Source organism: Penicillium malachiteum (assembly GCF_028827825.1).
Source record: "Penicillium malachiteum strain IBT 17515 chromosome Unknown utg000002l:1.0-8849297.0:1.0-8852440.0, whole genome shotgun sequence".
Classification (NCBI taxonomy): domain Eukaryota; kingdom Fungi; phylum Ascomycota; class Eurotiomycetes; order Eurotiales; family Aspergillaceae; genus Penicillium; species Penicillium malachiteum.
Genome location: NW_026643095.1, coordinates 7550494 through 7573285, shown reverse-complemented (window position 1 = coordinate 7573285; position 22792 = coordinate 7550494). Strand labels below are relative to the sequence as shown.

The 22792-nt window shown below is 47.1% G+C and overlaps 9 protein-coding genes across 9 annotated transcripts; 3 read left to right on the top strand and 6 right to left on the bottom strand.

The window, feature by feature from the left end:
- Window positions 1-95: 95 nt before the first annotated feature.
- N7483_005820 (aspartate--tRNA ligase MSD1) lies at window positions 96-2248 on the bottom strand (the record flags this gene model as incomplete). Its single annotated transcript, XM_057089257.1, has 3 exons — window positions 96-1214; window positions 1270-1985; window positions 2053-2248. The coding sequence occupies 3 exons, from the start codon at window positions 2246-2248 to the stop codon at window positions 96-98; spliced, it is 2031 nt and encodes a 676-aa protein (XP_056949086.1).
- A 766-nt stretch (window positions 2249-3014) lies between these two features.
- N7483_005819 (putative ABC bile acid transporter) lies at window positions 3015-7928 on the bottom strand (the record flags this gene model as incomplete). The annotated part of the gene is made up of 3 exons (XM_057089256.1): window positions 3015-4826; window positions 4889-7492; window positions 7602-7928. The coding sequence occupies 3 exons, from the start codon at window positions 7926-7928 to the stop codon at window positions 3015-3017; spliced, it is 4743 nt and encodes a 1580-aa protein (XP_056949085.1).
- Window positions 7929-9001: 1073 nt separating this feature from the next.
- On the bottom strand, window positions 9002-10048 carry N7483_005818 (uncharacterized protein; the record flags this gene model as incomplete). The annotated part of the gene is made up of 1 exon (XM_057089255.1): window positions 9002-10048. The coding sequence occupies one exon, from the start codon at window positions 10046-10048 to the stop codon at window positions 9002-9004; it is 1047 nt and encodes a 348-aa protein (XP_056949084.1).
- A 762-nt stretch (window positions 10049-10810) lies between these two features.
- Window positions 10811-12235, bottom strand: N7483_005817 (uncharacterized protein; the record flags this gene model as incomplete). Its single annotated transcript, XM_057089254.1, has 3 exons — window positions 10811-11416; window positions 11472-11669; window positions 11729-12235. 3 exons carry the CDS (start codon window positions 12233-12235, stop codon window positions 10811-10813), a joined length of 1311 nt encoding a protein of 436 aa, XP_056949083.1.
- A 2392-nt stretch (window positions 12236-14627) lies between these two features.
- N7483_005816 (FAD-dependent oxidoreductase) lies at window positions 14628-16110 on the bottom strand (the record flags this gene model as incomplete). Its single annotated transcript, XM_057089253.1, has 2 exons — window positions 14628-15799; window positions 15855-16110. 2 exons carry the CDS (start codon window positions 16108-16110, stop codon window positions 14628-14630), a joined length of 1428 nt encoding a protein of 475 aa, XP_056949082.1.
- A 760-nt stretch (window positions 16111-16870) lies between these two features.
- On the top strand, window positions 16871-17937 carry N7483_005815 (YeeE/YedE family protein; the record flags this gene model as incomplete). Its single annotated transcript, XM_057089252.1, has 2 exons — window positions 16871-17158; window positions 17230-17937. 2 exons carry the CDS (start codon window positions 16871-16873, stop codon window positions 17935-17937), a joined length of 996 nt encoding a protein of 331 aa, XP_056949081.1.
- Window positions 17938-18244: 307 nt separating this feature from the next.
- On the bottom strand, window positions 18245-19441 carry N7483_005814 (glutaminyl-peptide cyclotransferase family protein; the record flags this gene model as incomplete). The annotated part of the gene is made up of 1 exon (XM_057089251.1): window positions 18245-19441. One exon carries the CDS (start codon window positions 19439-19441, stop codon window positions 18245-18247), a length of 1197 nt encoding a protein of 398 aa, XP_056949080.1.
- Window positions 19442-19659: 218 nt separating this feature from the next.
- On the top strand, window positions 19660-20583 carry N7483_005813 (uncharacterized protein; the record flags this gene model as incomplete). The annotated part of the gene is made up of 3 exons (XM_057089250.1): window positions 19660-19876; window positions 19936-20094; window positions 20168-20583. The coding sequence occupies 3 exons, from the start codon at window positions 19660-19662 to the stop codon at window positions 20581-20583; spliced, it is 792 nt and encodes a 263-aa protein (XP_056949079.1).
- A 513-nt stretch (window positions 20584-21096) lies between these two features.
- Window positions 21097-21759, top strand: N7483_005812 (putative histone h1.3.; the record flags this gene model as incomplete). The annotated part of the gene is made up of 2 exons (XM_057089249.1): window positions 21097-21237; window positions 21352-21759. 2 exons carry the CDS (start codon window positions 21097-21099, stop codon window positions 21757-21759), a joined length of 549 nt encoding a protein of 182 aa, XP_056949078.1.
- Between the last annotated feature and the right edge of the window lie 1033 nt (window positions 21760-22792).

Sequence of the window (22792 nt, the reverse complement as noted above, 5' to 3'; positions counted from 1 at the left end):
GGTATCTAAATATATGGTACAAATGATAATACAAATCTGTCACATCGAACACAGAACAGTGTGTACAGGAGCTAGTATACGCTTACATCAAGCGTCTATTTCCGCAGCTGAAGATGATAGGTCTCAAGCGCCTGGGCTGTCATAGGACTAGGCGCCTTTACCATCGCATCATCACCACCCTTACCCGTCTTCGGGAACGCAATAACATCTCTCACAGACTCCTTACCCAACATAACAGCAACCAGACGATCGAATCCGAGCGCCAGACCCGCATGAGGCGGGCATCCGGCTCGCAAGGCATCAAGTAGATGCGAGAAATCCGTTAATCGCTCCGCGGGCATCTGAAGAATATCACGGAAGATGAATTCCTGCACAGCAGCATCATGAATACGACGGCTTCCACCGCCGAGCTCAACCCCATTCACGACTAGATCATAGTGGTCCGCTACTACCTTTGTCGGGTCTGTGAGGAGGAGGTCTACATCTGCAGCTGTTTTAGGGGCTGTGAAGGGGTGATGAGTAGATGAGAGGCCTGCTGCGCCGCCTTGACCGGGTTCGGTATCGGATGAAGGTGAGAAGAGCGGGAAATCGACAACCCACATGAAGTCGAATCCAGTAGGCGCAGGCTTGAAGCCTCTTGACACGGCGGAGGCGTGTAAAGCGCGACGAAGGTCGCCGATTGGTGTGGAGCCTCCGGAGAAGGGGGCGCGAGGACGGGCTTGGAGGATAATTAGGTCTCCGTGGTCAGGGTCTAAGAGTTCTTCGACTTGTTCGGCGGCCTCGAAGCCGAAGGGTTGTAAACCGCAAAGTGGCTGCTTGCCGTTGTAGACGAATACGCCTGGACCGCCATCTGGGTTGTTATTGTAGGTCGCGCCGGTGGGGGAGTCAAGGAACTGGGTGATGAATTGGTGTGTTTCAGCGGGGTCATTCTCGTTGCCCTCTACCTTGAATGCCTCTACTATGGGATTCTGTAGATCTGAAATCTTGTTCACGAGATCGACAGGTAGAACATGGTCGAGTCGGATGATCGCCATGCCGTATCGGGTATCTGGCTTGTCAGATCCATAGCGCGCCATGGCTTCTTGATATGGGACACGGCGGAAGGGACCTTCGGGTGCAGGGTCTTTCATCAAGGTTGACCAGAGTCGACGAATTACGCCCTCAACGGTGCGCATGACATCTTCACCTGTTGCAAACGACATTTCCATATCAAGCTATACATATTAGATTAGCATTAAGTTTATACTGTGAACTGTAACTCGAACATACCTGTGTAAATTCAGGTTGACGATCAGCCCGAAGATCTTCATCACGGAAGCAGCGCGCAAACTGGAAATAACGCGGTAATCCACTCGCCATCAAAATCTGCTTATACTGCTGTGGGCTTTGGGGCAAGGCATACGCCAGTCCGGGGCGGCGAGTAGGGACAAGGAATTCGCGTGCACCCTCCGGCGTCGACTTAAACAACAACGGAGTCTCAATCTCAACAAATCCAGGCTGGCAGCTCTCCAGCTCCTTCTTACAGGCATTGTGTACCTGAGCTCGGAATCGCAGTGCCTCACGTAACTCTGCATCCGAGCGGAGCTGGAGGTACCGGTGCTCGGGTGCGAATACGGTCTCGGGAGTCATGATGATTTCCTTAGGGAAGTCATTCAGAGGATGAATCTCTTCCAGAGCAAGTTCCCATGTATCTTCGGCGGGTTTATTTGCGTCATCGGTGGGCTTTCCTTTCTTCTTCTGTACTATACCACGCACCGCGACGGGACTATGGACATTTAATGATTTGAGCGTCTCGAAGGCTTCGTTCTTGGCAAATGCGACGACCTGCAAGCTGTGTTTCATTGTAGGATCTGTCAGGCGTACAAATGAGAGCTTCTTAGAAAGATCGGCTCTATGACCAAGGTATCCATGTAGCACGACTTCCGTGTTCGGCTCGGCCTGCGATAGGAAGGACTCGAAGTCATGTGTGGCAGCGGGGAATTCCACTATTTAACCAAATGAATTAGCCATTGATCATGCTAAGCTATGGATATATAAGTAAATTTGACCAACCCGCTTTTTTGTACGCCTCTAGAAAGCTAGGAAGCTCCGTTGACTGTTGCTCACGGAGACCAGCCGGACGATGGAAACGCCGCGAAGATGCAGTTGATCGAATCCATGGTGCCGCAACCCTGGATCCACGTACTAAGGATGAAAGAGCCAAGCTCGAGCGAAGCCGCATTGGCAGCTGTCTACCCCCAGCCAGCATGATGTTTATGAACAATGACGAACTAGAAGTAATGATCTTTTGATCTGACGATTAAAAACGGCAGAAAACAAAGTGGCCGAAGCCGCCCACCCAAAGTAGACTAGCGTAGTGGTTTCCTATAAAATTGCGGGTCAACACCGCTTTTTTTTCTTTTCTTCATCCTTCCAAGTTTTATACTTGTGAGTCTACCTGTTCCCTGAAACGCGTCATTCATGAAACTAACATGTATTTAGATGATGAAAGCCTAGTGTGTTCTATATGATATTTATCTCTCCTCTCTGAGGCTTGTGGCTCTCCCTTTTCGGAGGGCTTAAGGGCTGCGAGACTCGAGTGGAGGGAGAGTGAAATATGCGTTCGGCACACCAACCTTGTTTACTTAACGGACGCGATGAAGGCATCTCTGACCCAATTTTTACTTGGTGGTGTTATCTACTGGCATGATGCCGTGGAACCCATGCGACGTTCAGTGCCATGAGGAAGGACGATAAGGTCTTGGAGATACCGCTATATCAATTGAAAGTTGCTCGCTTGTCTTTTCATGAGCAAGGCTGAGGACTTGAAATTCATGGACGTATTCGTGACAATGTACCTTTCCTACCACTCTATGACACTGGCGTTCGCAAGAAATTAGAATAGAAATAATATAAATCAATTTATGTCTCATTTAAATCACACTTGAAGTCAATCTAGTACATATAGCCGAAAAGAAGTATAATGTTTCACATGTGCAAATACATAACGGAAATCAAAGAATGAAGCTTTTCTCTCAACCAAAGATCATCTTCTCCAAAACAGCTTTCTCTCCGCTGTTGTCCACCAAATTCTTAAAGACACCGTTCTCAATATCCATCAGGTCCCTTGGCTTACCGAATTCAACGGCCTTACCAGCGTCCAGCACCAAGATACGGTCGAAGTCTGCAATGGTGCTGAGACGGTGCGCAATGACCAACAGGGTGGTTGCATTGCGGCCAAATTCGGCTCGAATAGACTGCTGGATCAGGGCATCGGTCTCCATGTCTACAGCTGAAGTAGCTTCGTCCAGGACCATGATCTTAGGACGGGCCACAATAGCACGCGCAAGACATAGCAGCTGTCGCTGACCCTGTGAAAGGTTGAGGCCACCCTCAGAGATGGGCGATGCCAACGAGGAGAATATATTCGAGTTGCTGCCTTGGACGGTACTAGTAGCAGTTTCTGGCGTGGTTGCTCCAGTGCTTCCTGATGGGTGTGGAGTCGCAGTTTGAGAGGTAAGAGTTGCCTCATCATCAGACGAGGCGATCAGATGCACACGAGCCAAGGCATCGTTCAGCTCAGTATCGGAGTACTCATCAAAGGGATCCAAGTTACTTCGGATAGTGCCTGAGAAAAGAACTGGATCTTGTGGAATGATAGCCAGACGGCTACGCAGATCATGTAGCTTAATCGTGGACACATCCAGACCATCGATAAGGATCTTACCCTGCTGCGCTTCAAGGAAACGGAATAGTGCCAACGTTAGCGATGATTTGCCAGCGCCTGTACGACCAACCACACCGACCCGCTGGTTCTTCTCAACGGTGAAGCTCAGTCCCTTGAGTACGGGCGGCAGATCAGGTGCGTAGCTCACAACCAGATCGTCAACCTCAAGACGACCCTCCGTTGGCCAAGCAGCCGGTGCGTCTACACCTCCCTGGTTCTCCAGCGTGATCTCTGAGTACTCAATGACACGCTCAGTGGCGTTCATGTTAAGTTCAATATTCGCGTACATACGAATGGAAAACGCAATAGCAGCGTTGCACTGCAATGCGAAACTCAGAGCGAATCCAGCCATGGAGGCTGAGATACCAGTAAGTGAAACCACGACGGCGGCAGTGACTGTCGAGAAGATGGCACCAACAAGGTTCATGCGAATACCCAACCAGCGATTAAATAACCATACGGTCCACCAGGATTGGGCATGACCATTGATTTTGCCATACATAATCTCAATAAAAGCGTTGGCCTTGCCAAAGGCTCGAATAGTAGTCAAACCAGCAAGACTGGAACCAAATTGTTCAAAGACCGGACTCTTGGCGATACTTTCAAGGCGCTTGGCTTGACGGGCACCAGCAAGATATGTTGAAGAGAGTCTCAGGCAAATTGCAAGAAGAGCGATGGCGAGAAGAATAACAATTGGAGAAACCAGGATTCCTGCAAAGATGATACCAAAGACTTCTAGGATCTCACCAAGTAGGAAACCCATCTCGTATCCCAATCGGGAATCAATCGCGTGGAAGTCCGCTGTAAAACGATTGAGAATTCGACCCATTGGAACAGTATCTAGCCAGCGCAATGGTGCGCGTAGCACGGCGAATACCAAGGCATTGAAGAGGTTCCTTGATGCACGAATGCTTGATGATAAGATGAAATAGTATCGACTAGTTCCAATGATGCAAGCCAGAACGGAGATTCCAATGTAGATTCCCAAATAGAAGAAAAGCTCGTTGACGTGAGTCTCAGAAGTTGTAGTCGACATAGGTTGCTGGAAGAGGGCATGCAATGCCTGCGGGTTAACTGAAACACTGGATGATACGGATGTCCAAACACTAATCCACCAGGACTATAATGATAAAAGTTAGTAGTCTGACAGTATAATAGAAAGGTTACGAGGTATAAACTCACCCGTCCCACCATAAGCGTGGCATAGAGGATATAGATAGAAAAGGTGACACCCCATGCAAAGACACCTCCACCCATGCCGAAGTAAGTCTTGTAGACATGCAAGCGGACAGCACCTCTTTCTCTCTCTTCATCTTTGATAAACTTCTTGGGAGCATCCTTTGGTGGTGCATTGGCATCAGTATTGGCTGCGTTGCTGGGGCGTCGGTGCGAAGTGTTTGAAATGACTTTCTGCAATGTTCCACCTTCAGTATCAAGAGCGGTTTGTTTATCATCCGCAGCCTTCTGGAGCGCTTCTTCCGCTTCATGCTCCTCCTGAAGGATGTCCTCCAGATGGTTAGACTTCCGAAGCTCTTCAATGGTACCGGCATATTTCACACAGCCATTCTCCAACAACACAGAGTAATCGGTTCGGGGTAGACACAGGGAGACGTGATGAGTGACAAGGACACGTGTACGTCCCTGTCCAAGCTCACCAGTCAGGGCATTCTCGTATACATGTCGTCCGGTTTGGGCGTCCAATGCACTGAATATATCATCCATGACAAGAGTTCCAGCCCGGGAGTATAAGGCACGTCCAAATGATACACGCCAGCGTTGACCTCCACTCAGATTCACACCGTTTGCACCGATATCCGTTAGTTCACCATCGGGAAGCATTTCCAGATCCTTCTCCAGGGCGCAGGCGAAGAGCACTTTGCGGTAACGGGACTCGTTGAAGGGCAGACCAAACAAGATGTTTGCTTTGATAGTTGCATTTTCAATCCACGGAATCTGGGCGACATATGCGATGGCATCATCGATGATCCAATTGGCGCTTGTTGCCAAGTGATCAAAGCGATCTTCAAGAACAGGCGGAACAGGCACCTTCACGGTACCACTTAAGACATCACATTCGCCCAGGATGGAAGCAAGAAGCAAACTCTTTCCAGAGCCTGTGCGACCTGAGATCACGCTGAGACCCTTCTTCGGGAGATTAAAATTCAGATCGCGCAATTGGAATCGATCTTCGTCTTCCTTCTGCTCTTCGGGATGGTGTTCGGCGGGCCATGCCACAGAGGCATCCTCATAGGAAATGGTCTCGCCTGGGACAGTATTGACAATCTTTTCAGAAGCATTCATGTATTCATCAATACGATCAGCACTGACTATAGCCTCCAGCAAGCTTGTAATAAGCTCGGGCAGGATAGCGAGCGCCATTTCCAAGGAACCAAAGACCGAGATAGCTGTGAAAGCAACCGAAGCGGATAACCCGCCATTGAGAACGGCATAAACAGTCAATGAAACGGAGGAAAAGGCAATTGGGCCGAGAATCCAGATCGCCATTAAGAAGACATCGTAGTAGAAGGAGGACCATAGTGCACCAAGTTCGTTCTCTCGAACCTGTCTGATCTTTTTCTGCCACTGTTCCTCTAAGGCAGAGAACTTGACTTGACGAATACCCTGAAGTACCTCTGTCACAATAGCCATTTTCTGATCTCGAAGCTTCATGAGCTTGTCCTGGGCACTCGTGTATCGTTTGGTGAGAGAGATATTCATCGGCGCAATCAAAAGAGAGACACCCAGACCAGCGAAAGCGCTCTTCCATCCCAGAACCTTCACCAAAAAACCACACCCAATGACAATTTTTAAGATCGCAGATGGAATCTGGTAAAGGAAAGAAGTGACATCGGAGATACGTCGAGCATCGACAGCAGCAAGGTTGATAATACTCTGTCGGCTCTTCTTGCCATCTTCTTCGTCATCTTCCTCCTCCTCTTTGGGCTTGTCTGCCAGTAGGGCCTTTGCGGAAGCGTGGGTGTCATTGGTGGTCTCCTTTGACTTCTTGGTGTGCTTTGCATCCTTTCGACGCATAGATTTAGCGAACACGACTGCTGTCAGTTCCGCATTGACGGGGATCGCAATTTTTGAGAATACAGACCAGAAGAGCCATGCCTCAACAAGAGAAGACATCAACATGAAAGTTCCCAAGGCAATGACCCAAATCCAGGATCGAAGAGGGGTCCATCCTTCCTGATCTCGGCCTTCAAGAGATTTGAGAATATTGAATAGTGCAAACTGAGGACCAAAGGTCAAGGCACCGATCACCGCTGTCAGAATCAGTTGAAGTCCAAGAGGGCGCCAGTGCGCAAAGAAAAGCCCTTTCCAGATCTTGCCACTGCCTTTTGAATTCTCAAATCGCTCTCGAAGACGATCCACGCGCTTTTCAGCTCTCAGTTTCGGCAGATCAGTCAACTCCAGGTTATTTCTCGACAGAGTGGTATTCAGCAAGTCGCTGGCCCATACAAAAGTATAGCGACCAAAGGCCGTGACCGTGAATTCCTTGTCTACTACGGTTCCATCGTGGAAGACCTCTGGGCGACGAGGTAAAATAATGGTGAATAATGCGCGCAATACTGCGCTTCCGATTATTCCACCGACCAGGCGACGCCAAGTCTCATTATAGAGCAGACTATCAGGATCATGGGATGTATATGCTTGTAGAATCCCGAAGCCCGGAATTGTAAGAGCGAGCACACTCCCTACGAATGCAAACTGGCCTAGTCGGAATCGACTTGTTGGACGTGGTTCCGTGAAAAATGCAATTGATTGCACCGCAAGTACGACCTAGAAAATGCGATGGATAAGTTAGTATTTTCCCTCATGGTGCCCCTCTGCTCAGTGAAATTCTGAGCATTTTTAAACAAGAAGATTGATTTTAGGTATTTTTGCTTACCCAGATGGCAAATTGCAGCCAGTTGACCACTGGGTTATCCAGATCATTGCTTAGAGTTGAAAGAACTGCCAGTGTCAAAGAAACAGACAATCCACTGAGAGAAAATAAAATAATTGCCACGCGAGGCCATTTATCTGAAAAAGCGCGCAGTGATTCCTCTGTAGCCTCACCATCTTCATCGCGATAAATGGTTTTAGCTAAACTAGCCTCATCGTACTGAGATTTGCGAGAGATGCGATCGGTGATACTCTGAATTGCAGTGATACTATCGAGACCCACAAGTCCCAGGGCAATTGAGCCCGTTATAATAGAGGTGTTAACGGGCATTCCTCATATCACCATATAGATGCACATGGGAAGAAAAGAGAGAAATCGAAGTCGAAAAGAAAAAAAGAGAGAAAAAGGGAAGTGGAGGGAAATAGGCGCGCCATAGTAGATGAAATCGCGAAAGTGGTCTCCGCTTACGAACGTCCTTGCTTATCTTGGAGTTCGCAGGAATAGTCATAGCGTCTTCGCCATTCTCAAGGTCACATCCGCGCAGAGTCCAGACTGCAAAGCGGGGAAAAAAGGTACGGTCATTGTGAGCCATTGTGAGTCAAACCTCTCTGGATGATATTTTCTGACTCGTATTTGTTTCGCTTCTAGATCTCACATTAGTCTTGGTATGGGTCTCTGAATACCTATGGAATGCTTAATTCCACGAGTCCTCCCACTCCGTGTTCTTCCCCTGGTTTCAGTTGCAGACCGATAACACCGGAACCCCAAGCCACCACGGGCCAAAGAGCCGGGAATTTGGGGGTATAAAATAACGGTATAGCAAATATCGAAGATGATCATTGGTCACTGGCGTGACTCATGACTCCAAGGGATTGCGTCGTGCTGCTGCATGACCGGAGCTCCGTGAAAGTGGACACTAAGATGGGGACACTAACGGAGTATGCGGGCACCCATTCGGGATTGGGTGATATGCAGGAGAGTCCGAGCTTCAAGTCCGAGCTCAAATGTGGATCTGGCTTATCTAGACGGAGATGAGCAACTTCAACTTGGAACTTGAAAGGAAACTCGAGCCGGAGTTTGATACTGGTAAGATACTAACCTTGGGATGGTCTGGTGCCCAGGTGGTGTTCCCTAATATCCCGTATATGTACGTTGCGGCTACTTCTATTACACCTTTTCTCCTAACTAAATACCTGACATCAACATTCAAGTTCAAGTTGAATGATTGTATAATTTGTATCTCGCACGCTTAGACTGAACTTGGAAATATCAATTGATGTTCTCGTACTTGTAAATCTAATTTTAACCCACCCATAAACTCCGAGTATATACACATATGAAGTACTCTAAACTTGAACAGGTTAGCACTTGCCTCTACTATGCTCTACTACTTCCAGAGCTGTCTATACACCTGGGTTGTAATCTTTGCCAGATCGAGTGGTACGTTTAGGGAGGCTCATCCGAATCGCGGCCGCACGATTCGCGATGGCAGTCCTACGCGCTCCCGGGCCCACCAGTCTAGGTCGCTTCGGAACAGGCCCAGCAACCTTGGGGGCAGGCACAGCGGCAGGCCCCTCCTCCTCCTCCTCCTCCTCCTCCTCCTCCTCCTCCTCCTCCGTAATCTCCTCCTCCTCCGTAGTCTCCCCGGTTGCCTCAAGGGTGAACATTGCATCAGCTACATGTATATCTCCATCGGAAGCCTCCCGGATATAGATAGCGATAGAAGCAATCCTCGCAGCTCCAGGTGGATAACGTCCCAATACAAAGGCAGCCACGACCTTACCTATAGGGGACCCCAGGATGGCCATATACTCAGGGGTGTTATGTACCCAAGTAATGACATCGATTCCCCCTGGAGCCGACTTATCATATCCGTTCAAGATGGTATAAATCTGCAAGTTCAAGACATTCAAAAGACCGTCATTGATAATATAAGAGACGAAGATATACTCCGGATCGTTGTCAGGGTAAAAGTTGTGATAGACAGCGTTAGTAATATCAGACATATAAGGCTTGCCTTTGTGGTGTTGTAGAAACTCTAAGACAATCATTTGGTCACAAACACAGGCGGACCAACCTAGGGCAAAAACTCGGTTGAATTGCCCGGCTTGCACAGCTGCCATAGCATCCGGGAATATCACAGCGGGTCTATCGTATGACATGACTCGACGCCCTCGGTCGGTCGTGTAGTCGGCGATATTGAAGTGGCGAATAAAATCTAGGTAAACTTCCGGCACAAGATTGCCTGTTATCCGGTCTCGGCTAAGATCATCATCCAGTGTGTTCTCTTCTATATTCAGCTCGTCATAGGTTAGCTCAGATGGTTGAACGGGACAAGGGACACCGGGATTCAGGCCGGCGATCCAGCATTGGTATCGCCAACCATCGATTTCTTCTTCAGTGCCCCACTTGAATGCGATAGCCGGAGCAAGTGGACCGGGAGCAGCCATCGCCACTCGACTAGAACAAAGTGATCAAATGCTTGAAAGAGACTCTTGTGAATCTGCTAGGTTGTTTTTGCTTTTGTGATCTGGAGGATTATGGGTGCAGGCCGGGGTCTTAAAGATCTGAAGAGTTAGTCGACCTGAGGATTGAAGAACCTTTGGATGGGGGCTCAGGCTTGCACCGATTGCTCTGTTGGTCTGGTATTTGTGTTTGATGGTGATGGATGCCAGTGTGGACTTGAGGTGGACTTGATCGAGTCTTATATAGGACCTCTGCATCTTCATGATGCTATTCCTGGTACAGATATCATAATAACAATGGTTCATTGTCTGAAGCCCATTTTGAAAGGGGAAACCAAGCCAGATAGCTATTGTTAGTCATGAACAAGGACTCAGCGTCGTGGAGATCATCAATAGTATTGAAATTTGAAAGGGCTAAAGATAAACCCTTTTGTAAACAATGCATTGCGACCAAATACAATGAGAACAATGTCAATCAGTCAAAGAAAAGTCGACGTTTGATCATCACTGTTATTGATAATACTCGATGTGACAAGGCAGGACTCAAAAACTCGACCAATGACTGAGTAGGTGTGGATAACTCGATCTCTGTCAGAAAAAAGGAATGAATTGCCTTGTTCCTTTTTGATATTATCTTGTTCTTTCATGCCGAATCTAACCTCGGAAGATAAATTTGGAAGTTGATGTAGCCTATCGATCAATGTAGGAGTATCCTTGTCCACCGGTATTTTTCCCGGGTTTATCACTCTAATTCAATGTCGGTCTCCAACCCTGTCTAGGTATGAACCCTTCTACTCCCTCATCGCTGAGGACATCCTGTCCCAGACGGCCTGTGATCACACTCTGTTCAACATTCGGACCTCGAACGTAAAATGGCTCAAATCCAGACAACTCGTTCCGACGACCAATACTCCGAGCCCATATTCGTTTCTTCGTTCTTGAGCCTGAGGAACTATCCTCCTGGTAGGCAATTCTTCGTTCAAACCCAGAATTATGTCTGTCCAGGCTGAGATACCAGCGACGCTGGTGAATGGAACCGATCGTATTAATAGAGCCAGGGTATGCATTATTGATTTGAATCTGTAGATCGGTCTCATTATCGGAGTGAGTTGAGATCTCGCGCTCAGATGTTTCCTCTGTAGCCTCATCTGTGACTTTAAGCAGCGAGGACTCGGTCTCAGACTCAGATGTTGATGGAGCTCTTGCGGCACGTTCATTGGCCCTAAGAGCTTTTCTGCGACGCTTGGGACCCGTCCGAATTGGTCGTGCATAGTCCGTCGATTTATCCATGCGTAAGATAATAGTATAGTTCTTTGGAAGACGGATGCCGTGAAGCCGCAGACGAATCTTGCGCTAGTTTGTCTTTCGTCAGTTGTAGACCCACATTCAACCTAGCAATTTCCAATACATTACTAAATGCATGCTGAAGCTTTTCACTATTGGTGATTCTCTCTTGTGGGGACACTGATCGATTGGATATTTCAGATCTAGAATCATCGGTTTCGGGTTGTGATGTATCAGGTTCGTACGGAAGGATTTCGTATTCACCGGTGTCCCAGATTATCATACTCCCTGTTTTCAAGGAAGCAGTCTCGACTAGATGATTCTGAGAAATATTATTAGCAACCGAATGCAGATTTACCATACAGTGATGTATGAGTTTACCCATAAGCAGTGTATGCGAGTCTCTGTTGCATTTCGGTTCAATCGCTGGCTATTCGGATCGCCGGGTAGACCATACATTATCGACCAGCTTACCGAGCTAGTCGCCGAAAATTGCAATCGAAGATCATAGTGGGGACCAGCGATAGGGTGATCATGTTGATGAATCACAAAATGACATCCGTCAGCATGCTCATTGCGACGATAGAGATCGACCCACTCCGATATGGGGAGACGGTGAGTTGATGTTGCTTCCGAAATGGGGCGACTATATTGACTGAGTCTGGTGGAGAAGATCCCAAGATGATCATCCACTTTGATTTTCCCAGCTTCGATAGCGGCCAGGTCGTGATCCTTAATGTTTTCGAGTGTCAAGGTGCGTTTTATTTGTGGGGGCGACACTGGTCTCTGAAGTGTTGATAGAACAAACGCAGCCTCAAGCTCTATGGTCGGCTGTGCTCGCGTCACGGTTTTGCTTTCTTCAATATCCGAGCTCCCTCTTCGCTTCATGTTGAGAATGCATGGACTGGCCCGCACATGGTTGGAAATAATAACTATCAACTCTCTTTTTGAGATTCAAGGAGATTTAAGGGTGTTGTCAAAGGAAGACGTCAACTACGGACGCTGGGCTCTGGATGAATGAATGCGTGGATTAGTCATCTACAAGGATATGGCTCGGGAGATTTCAAGTTTGAAGCGATTTCAAGTGATATGGAATTTGAATCTCAAGGATTAAAAAAAAGGTCAGCCAAATGATGGGCCAAAGCTATGAATAAAGGGTTTCAATGAGATCAACATGCTTTTGGTAATGCCCCAAGTCATATCCACGTACTCTGCTGGACTAGTACACAGTACTACATATTGTAGTGGGGTACCCTGTCCCCTACTACACGTACCGTGCTAAGAATTACCGTTTGGTTACATCTCTGTTTTGTCATGTTTTCAGTCCCGTCTTTGTACGTACAAAGAATGCCCGTCGTTATAGTCTAGAATACACACTCCTACACATCTCTCATCCCACCCCTACGGGGTAGTCCGGCCACAACGTACATGTTGATTGGTGTTATCCATTCATGCTAGCTGGATCGACCCGTGTATCTAGAATACACTGCCTAACGGTTCCCCTCTTCAATATGTATATTGATGAAAGAAAAAAAATGACAAGAGTGGGATTCGAACCCACGCCCTTTCGGATTGCAGAGGTCATTACCTAAATGCAACGCCTTAACCACTCGGCCATCTTGCCTTACTGATAAGAGGTTTTATCATTCTTAGTTACAAGTACTTCCATCCTTGATTTATCTAATCTATTAGGCTTTCGTTCCAACTTGGACCTGAGGAATATTAAAACAGAATATAATAATACTAGGTGGTATAGTAGGATCCCTAGAAAATATCCTCTTACTATAATAATACCAAGACAGGGAAAGTAGAAGAACTTGAAAGATGAATAGGTACATTATTAAGAATCATAGATATCTATTACCTAGAGAAGAAAATCATATATATATTCAAATTGGGTTCAAAAAAAAAAAGAAAGAAAACTTTGCTACTACTATACACATGCAGATGATACCTATATACCTATCTACTACTAGTAGGTATTCACCTAAGCTTAACCATGGCCTATTCATGGCCTACTCGATCAATCAATCAATGATCACACATGTGCATGTGCAGAAGGATTTTGCCATTGACGAGGTAGTTCAAGTTTGACTGATTTGCCATGCCAAATACCTTCCATTAGATCAAACAGTATTTTACTGGTAATTTTAAGTGGTGCACTATTTGAATGGGTTCTCAGAATGTGAAACTTGAATGTCCCGGTCCCACTGGCATCACTAGGCTCAATATCTGCTAGCAGAATGAATCGGCTTGCAGGGTCACTTAACAGGGCCTTTGTTCCCAAGGCTGTGTACCGTAAAGGAGTTGGCCCTGTAAAAATGAGTGGCTTTAGAAGAATTGAACTGCCTGGGAGATATCCACCTTTATCAATCTAGGTGCTCTTGAGATTTCTCTCTGATGATATCTGAAATCTCCGATAATGAAAATCCAAACTAGGAATATGAGTCCGTTAAACCATTGGTGGTAGAATAGATCTGTGCTTCAAGTTGATTTCCAGATCTAGATCTAAGAAATTCCGAGGTCCTCCGCGGCTGTAAAGGACTTTTGCTGTCTTTGAATTGTCCAATGATGATTAGAATTAGATCTCTCCCCAGGGACCTCTCTAAGGGTTGAAAAATAGAGGAAATTTACGGTGTCAATGTCCTTATTTGGCTGTACCTCTTGACGAAGAGATAATTGATACCCCCAGCGTCTTTGAACTTCTGATAGCCATTGAGCTAAATCTCTTGAACGCGGGGATCTATGTGATATCGGAGACTTTGGTATTTATCCATGGACATAGTATTTTGGAATTCCGGGTATTTCATGCACGAGTGTACTTGATATTTGACCTGTTATTTGATGTTGACAAGTTTGAAAAGAGGGATGTTTACTCTCTGGTCTGGAGGTAGTTTTTATTTCGACCTGTTGGCTATAAAGACAAAGATTCAAGTTCAAGTTCTTTGAATCTTAATATCTTACCTACTAGGTAGGGAGAGAGTACGGTAAGAAGACGCCATCGATGACCAATCAGAAATGATATCTGCGCTGAACTTGAAGAGTCCGATCCGATGAGGTCATGTACCGGGCAACGCTAAAGCCTAAGGAGTCAAGCGTCACACTAAGGGATAAGAAGAAGATCATTTTTGAATAATAACATTGGAAGAACGAGGGGTTTTCCCGCTACCTAGATACTAATATCACTATCTAGGTACTACTATGATATCCATGGATGTTGCTCCTGCCCCCAGGCCCCTCAACTCGGAGTCTCCGAATGCTTGCAGATCCTCTAAGAAATTCAATTGATCCCCTTCACACTCTGGGGATTATGAAACACGTCATTTGGATCAATCGCAGACTTGATTTTCTGAAGTCTCGCCAGGTTGGGTCCCCAGTATGCGCTTTGTGGCTTTTCCATATATGGATCCACGTATCCAGGATAGGCGCCATATGAGCCAGAGCCTGGACGGGAAGAAGATATGACATTGTTCAGCCCCTTCAGAAATGACTTGGTTGTAGAGCTGACCGGACCGATGAGACTGATAGCATAAGATTGCATCCACATGAAGGTGTCCCGGTGTGCATAGGCAGTGGCGTCAACTGCAGGGTCGTTCGTAGCGCCGCCTTCCAAGTCAAAAATCACGAACCAAGCAATGGTGTCTTTCTTCGCGGAGTGAAGATACTCGAACATTGCATCAACATCTTCATCCAGGATGAACTGATCCGGAGTGAAAGACATCGATTTAGCGTAAAACGAGGCTGGGATACCACCCATGGTCGTCATGATCAAATCTTCGGCCTGGCTGGCGAGCATTCCAAACCAGTCTGTCAGGTAAGCGATGGTGCCATGATTCTTGATTGGAAAATGTTCCTCAAGTCCAAAAGCCTGAAACTCCTCCTTTGAACCAAAAAAGACACCGGATAACAAAGCGCCACCTTCAAAGAGAACCAATTCGCTAGAGAACTTTCGAGTCAGGTTCTTTGTCATAATCAGCCTCTGCCAGTCCTTGAAAAGTCGAGCCAGGTCAATATTATCACCCAAGTTCACTTGGTAAGTATACTGGATGGCTTCCGTGGGAGCTTGGTGAGTGCGGATTTTGAACTCCGTGACAATTCCGAAACTCGAAGCAGCGCCTTTGGTGGCAAAGAAGACATCTTGATGCTGTCTCTCAGAGGCCCGGATAACACTGGAGTTTGCGAGAACTACCTCAACCTCCTCAATGTGATCAAGAGCTGTACCCCACTCACGAGACATGGGACCCAAGCCCCCGATAGTGAAGTGACCACCCACACCAACTTGAGGACAAGATCCATGAGCAACAGCTCGTCTACCGGCGTGGTAGAGACGCTGCTGAAGATCACCGAGGTTTGTGCCCGGGCCAACGGTTGCAATTTGGGTTTCGGTATCCATGGAGAAATGCTGCATGTTCTTCTGATGTATGACGATTGCCCCATCATTTCCTCCAAGACCTGTTGAACAATATCAGCTCAGAATCCTTTGGCTCGTGTCCGAATGGAAATTTACCATAATTCGCATAGCTGTGGCCACCACTGTATGCCTGGACCTTGATATCGTTATCAGCCGCACATTTGACGATCTCTGCCACCTGCTCTGTGGTTTCCGGATAAGTGATAGCAACGGGGACCACGGGGAAGTCTAAGTTGTACCGGGGAATGTTGGAGTCAAAGAGAAAGTCCCCTTGAAATGTAACGAGATTCGAATGGTTGCCCACGGCGGCAAGCAAGCAGTCGTGAACGATTGAGCTGTGGACGATGCCCATGATGAATCACTAAGCCGAAGCTTTGATGAGATGAGTGGAAGTGTCAGGAAGAAGAAGAGAAGAAAGGTTGAAATTGAAATCGATCTGTCTTAAAAGAAGTTGACTGTCAAGTTCAAGTTCTAGATTGAGTAGTTGAAGAAGGTAAGTATGAAGCTCCTAGATTCCATACTAGGAATGTGCGACTCACCTCTCTCAGACTGTAAGTTGGAGAGAGAGAGAGAGTACGAGCAGTAATCCTATTTAAATGAATCGCAAGTGATTATCTTTAATATTTTGAGGCTGTTTTAATTGGTGCCCTTGATGCTTGACGGTGTAGCAAGACAATGTATAGTTCGGATATTAGAGCTTTAACTACACACATGCAACTCCGTAGATGGCGGCGCAGATTAAGTGTACCAAATTGAATTATATCTGCTCCCAACATCATCAGTATACAAATAGTATTGTAGAAGTCAATTGAGATCCCCGATCAACAGAACCCTTGATCCACATCGGGGATGTAGACGCGGGCTTAAGTCGGGGACCAACCGATGGTCCCCAAATCGGGCATTCATTTTCAATGGCGCGAGAATGAGTGGCAAGAATTCTATCTACCGCGATAACCGACCTTTGTTTGAAGTCTTTCGTCTCGGTTGAGGAACACTCGTCGGCATCTACCACTACTTACGACGACTCTGATCTACGGGATCTGTGACATCAACATTTCACCTTTTACCGATAAAGTCTATTTCGAACTCTCGAATCCTCTCCCTCATACACCATGTTTACGCCGATTCACACTTCACTCGGCGCTCTATTGCTCTTTCAAGGCTCCTCGGGTCTCTTATATCACAATGGGGCTGTATTTGGAATCTCGTCTCTGCTCTCGGGGTCTATACTCCAACCTAACAGAGATAATCTGCCTATCATTGCAGGGCTAGTATCGAGTGTGATTCCAGTATATCTTCTGGCACCCTCACTCATACCAATCTACCCAATGGCACCGTATTCCGTCGCATCCGCTGCAGCAACTTTCGGCGTAGGAGTGTTGATGGGTTGGGGCACAAAGGTGAGTGTCCTCGCCTCAATTGCTAAAAAGCTTAGCATCCACATGCACTAACCGCTATTGTCTCATTTTAGAACGGCCGCGGCTGTACTTCAGGCCATATGCTTTGTGGACTATCACTTCTCTCTCCGCGTTCGTTAATCGCGACATCATTGTTCTTCACCGCCGCTCTTATAACGGCCAACTTGGCTGGAGGATCCAACATTCCATCATGCGGAGCAGTTCCATGCTATACGCCTGTCTACCCGCCGGCAAATGATTTGATATTTATGTGTGGAGCTGTCGCTTTGGCTGCTGTCACCAATTTCTTTGTCGTACCGAACACCCTCACCCGATCAGAAGCATCGAAAGTGTTATTCTCCTACCTTGCTGGGCTGCAATTCGGACTGGGCCTCTTAATCTCTGGAATGGCCGATTCTTCCAAGGTTCTCAGGTTCTTTGCGTTCCCCACCGATATCTCTCGATTTGATCCCTCATTGGCTCTAATTATTGTGTTCGGGATTGGTCCATCATTGTTGGCTTATATCTCAAGGAAGCCGGGTCAAGTGAACAAAAAGGATAAACTTGAAATTCAGAGAAAACCGACATTGGCTGAGAGATGGAGGCTGCCCACTGCAACTGTCACCGATATAGATTGGCGGTTTGTTGCTGGGGCGGTGGCATTTGGAGTTGCTTGGGGTCTAAGAGGCGTATGCCCCGGGCCGGCCATATTGCGCACAGTCCTTCAGCCCACTTGGGGATTAGTTTCAATGAGCGGGTATATCGCTGGCAATATGCTCTAAAAGAGTGTTCAAAGGTAGGTATGGAATCAACGATAGAAATATTTGATACCTAGGTAGAATAATATATAGGGTGTATCTAACAATGGTGCCCAGGTGATAATGATACTCGATGCAAAGAGTGCATATATTACGCCCGAAAGAATAAAGTCGCAAAGTCGCTTCAATCATGAACTATATATGGCAAGAATCAGTATGAATCAGGCCACTTGGGAAAACCAGATCTATAGAGCCATCCCCGTGGTGTATTGGGGTATCACATGCAAAACTGAAGGATGTCTAAGGAATGGCATCAAGGAACGAAACAGGCTTACAACTCAGTCTTTTTATTCAACCGGATCGCCTCCGCCTCAACTTCCGCGTCCCTTCGTGCCTTCACACTTCCTGCTTCACCGATGAATCCTTCCAATTCCATCCACTCGGCGGCAAAAGCGGTGACAAGCACGGTCCAGTCCTCCACGGTATCCATATCCAGGTGTTCAGCGTCATCATCCATGGTGTGCCACACGGGAGGGAATCCCTTGAAGGGTGCAAAGTCGATTAGATGCAAGACATCCACACCTCGAGCTAAGAAAGGAATGTGGTCATCTTGAATACCACCCATCGCCACAACCTGTCGTGAATCTTTCGAGGTATCAATGAACCAAGGGTCGGACGATGAAGACTTGAATTGACCCAATGATCTAAGACGCTGTTCTAGAGCGCCCATGTTTTGATAAGCCCAATGTGTGGTCTGATAAAACGACATGATACTAGGAGACTTGGAGCCAAGTAGATCCAAAAGAACGAAAAGCGATATAGACGAGAGTTTAGTTTTGAATGTGGACATGGCCGGGTTCATTTCCTGATCCCATGTCTCTGCCAAAGAGCGAGCACCGTACAGAGAGTCGTCGTCAGTCCAGTGGTCGAAAGCCTCTTCGCCATCGAGGAAGAGAACCTGGATGCCACGCTCTTCCTCGAAGGAGGGGTCCATGCCTCGCGCCTGCATATCGGCCCACTTCTTATCAAGAGCAATATTGATGCTGCGCATTGCGTGCATGATCATTGCGCATGGTGCAGCACTATCAATAGCCCCAATGAACCCTTCCGGTGTCAACTTGCTATCGTAATGCGCGACCAATGTCAACCGTTCGACATCCCCCACCGAAGCGCCTGGGGGATCACGATAGGCAATCACATTGACGAAGGGCACATCTTTGCCATTGGAAACGGGAGTTCGCGACGTGGAATTCTGCAAGTCGATCTCCCATTTGAGGAGAGTTGTTCGGATGTAGTTGACGAGGTGTTGAAGAACCGCATCGTGGCCGGGGGTTCCGGGAACGCGAGTTTGGAGAATGGGGGATAGGAGGGCACCATTATGGATATCGAAATCCTCATTCGGTCGTGACAGCGCCTTCAGCGACCCATCGGAGAGTTCCTCGTATGCATACCCAGGGAGTAGAAGTAGTAGAACGCCTAAACATACGAGGATGAAATGACCACATCGGTTACGGAACGCCAAAGGCATGGCGGTGGAGAGCAGATGCTATGTGCTCATGATTTGAAAGAGTAAATATAAGCACCATTCATCTCAATAGACCGGCTTGGCACTTCAATAAGAGTTGATGGTGTGTGGGAGACTTCAGGAGCCGATACGAGACACGTCTAAGGCGGTCGCGACGATCACCCGCGCTCCGCTTTCCTCTAATCGGAACCACCAGCTTTCTCCAAACTTTCTCCGGCACCATGCGACACATTCTCCTCCACCCTCAATTGCGCTCTGCGCTTCCAAAATCCGTTCAAAAAAATCTGCACAGTCAAATATGGCTTCGATTCAAATCCCAAGTCCCCCGCCCATCGAAACGACATGAACCAGCTCTCCCCGAAGCCAAAGAGCTAAACCCAACAACACCACGCCCAGCAACTGCAACTAGCGCTGCCTCAAAACCACACCTTCGGAAGGGTATTCGATAATCCTTGCCCATACGAGGGAATGGTTACATGCTAACAACAGAGTTTCAGGACCCCCGGAGCGTATATTGGTCTATTATGGAGGAACGGGCCGAGCAATGTTTCTGGGCATGCTAAGAGTGACGACAATTCTACTCTTTGGCGCAGCTTGTTTAATTGTGGCACCTTCATGCTACACTGCCGATGCTACTTGGTATATCACACCGTTAGGTATGTGAACTCTTGGTGTTCTTGGCCAGCTTGGCTATCTTGGCTATAGACCAGGACTGACTAGTTGGTATAGTGGTGGTTGGTGGCGCTATGCCGATGCTCTTTGTAGCTTACACATCAGCACCTTATGTCAATTTCGTCCACCTGGCTCTTCCTGCTTTTGCCAGAAGGTCCCGCGAGGCTGCAGTGCACTATGCAAAAGACTTACCACCAACTGCTGTGTTGTATCTCAACACCATGCGATTTAATACTATCCCTCGCACCATTCAAGTGAGAGTTGGAGATCTGATTGCTGATAAAAATCCCTTCCGCCCCGTCAGTTTTTCGAACACAAAACCTGCCTTGAGACCCTGGTGGATGGGAAAACACCCCACGCAGTTCTATACTTCTGATCACAGCCAGCCTGGCCGGAAATCTTCAGCCTTTTATCCGGAGGCCTGGCCCGGGATTTACCAGCGTATCCAAAGCAAGGCCAGTGGAAGACGTTGAGCGAATGATATACCTCATAAAAAATCCAGACATGTACGATATATTCGGTGGCTGAAGTCAATTCGAATGGACCCACCTTTGAGTTGAACTTCAGCACTTGAGCCTCCATGTTCGTTTTAAGGCAATCATACTGGGTTTCTTGATGCCTGATTTTGTCAATATTCTGATCACCTAGGCGATTGGCCTTCCAATTAGGAATTATATTATGGTGATGATGATATCTCTGCCTACATGTGGTGTGTGTGTGTGTGTGTGTGTGTGTGTGTGTGTGTATAGCAAAGCGTTGATGCATGCTCTGCTTAAACCAACTATTCATTTCAAGTCGCTACATACTCTGGCAATAGCAATCGTCGAACTACTTAAACGAGTTTGCTCCTGGACTGAACTTCCTCCTTTTCACACCTCTTTCAACTTCCGACTTCCTCATCCATCATCCATCATCCATTTGCTCTCCTATCTACACATCCCCTGCTCGCTGAATATTACCTCATTTGCTCGCTGAAAACCGCCAACATGTCGTCTTCCCACGACATGAAAAATCCTCCGACGACGAAGAAAAAGAACATGGCTGCCAAGGATATTCTGCTTGGACTGACCCCTTCTGAGGCTCGTCTTCTATTGCTGGGAAGTGTCTACTCTGACTCTAATGGCCGTGTAAGCCAACCAAAAATATTCTCATTAGACCTTGATTCACTATTCTCTCGGCCCCCACATTCAACGAGTGTTCATATTCGAATTCAGAATTCAAGACTAACTATGATAACTTAGATTGACTTCGAGAAAGTTGCTGGACACGGTGGCACCGTTTCCTCCACGATCAGCGCTGTCAGTGCCAAGACCATGCACCTCAAGGCTCGCCGTAAGCTGCAGAATGCTTTGGGTGTCGATCTAGGCTCTTCTGCTTCTTCCTCTACCCATGGCCAATCCACCAGTTCTCCCAGTCGCTCCACCGTTAAGGGAAGAAAACCCAGACCGAAGGTCACCAGTGCAGAGACCTCTGATACAGAGGATACTTCGATGCTGACTGATACCGCTCCTAAGACCGAGCCAGAGTCTGATTCCGAGCCCGATGTTCTTTCCCCTGGGCCTGTGTCGCCCAAAGTCCACTCTGAAGATGAGGACGTTGTGCTTCCTGATCCCCCAGCTGGCCTTTGCCTCTCTGATGATGAGGTATAAGTTCTCTCACTGAAAATCTTTCCCCTGGACTGCATTACCCAGATTGATATATTTATGGATCACACGCTTTACACTACCTGCTGGACTCGCTTCAGTCAAGAAAAAAAAGAACAAAAGCCAGAAAAACAATCAAACCAACCAAACAAGAAAAAAACCCCTCCCCGAAAAGAAAAGTTTGGCGTGACCTTCCGCCCTGAATTTTGTTTGCTCTTTGATGAATTTCAAACTTCAATTTCCTCGACTCACTTTCATGGAGTCATCGGTTCACTGTTGTCTCCCTCTCCGCATCTATCACCGAAGAATTCATCAGTTAAGGTGACATTCAGATTGGGAGACTAATTGTTGGGACACGATATCTTTGTGGTTACCAGATTGATCTGTTTTGCATCCTCACATTGCCCGCCCAAGTCTAAACCAAATTGCTACCTGAGTCAGGCATTGTACTATGCAAGTCGAGGATTTCCTCCTTCCTTCTTTGCTGTCTTATGTTTTGCAGTCCTAAAAGCGTTGCGCGCAATTGTGAATCCATGACTAGTTTTTGCTTTTTCAAGATCCAAGTCTCTGTAGTGTTCGATTTTCTCCTAACATTTTCATATCAATCGTAGTCTATTTTTGTTCTGCGTCTTAGTCTCGACCTCGACAGTCTCAAAAAGGATAATGGTCCGGGGCTTGTCGATGTTGAACGTGAACGTAGTGTTCAGGTAGACACTAGTCAAATCAAGAGGTATAACTAGCATCAGTAGGAGTGTTTTCTCTTTCCGGCGCTGGGAACATGCGCAGCACGCTCTTCTCAGATCTAAGAATGTTCTATGCGTCTGCGATCGAGTCGGAATTAATGAAAATTCGAATAATGATGACTCGGTGTAAATTGAAAACTAGAAGTGTGCCATTAGAGAACGTAAAAATCATTCCATACACACAAACACGCCTTAGAACCCGAGATATGAAGACAAAGAAAATAGATATGACAATAGAGCAGGTAGTTTTGAAAGGGTAAAAAAAAGAATAGAAGGAAAGAAAGAGGTATCCGGTG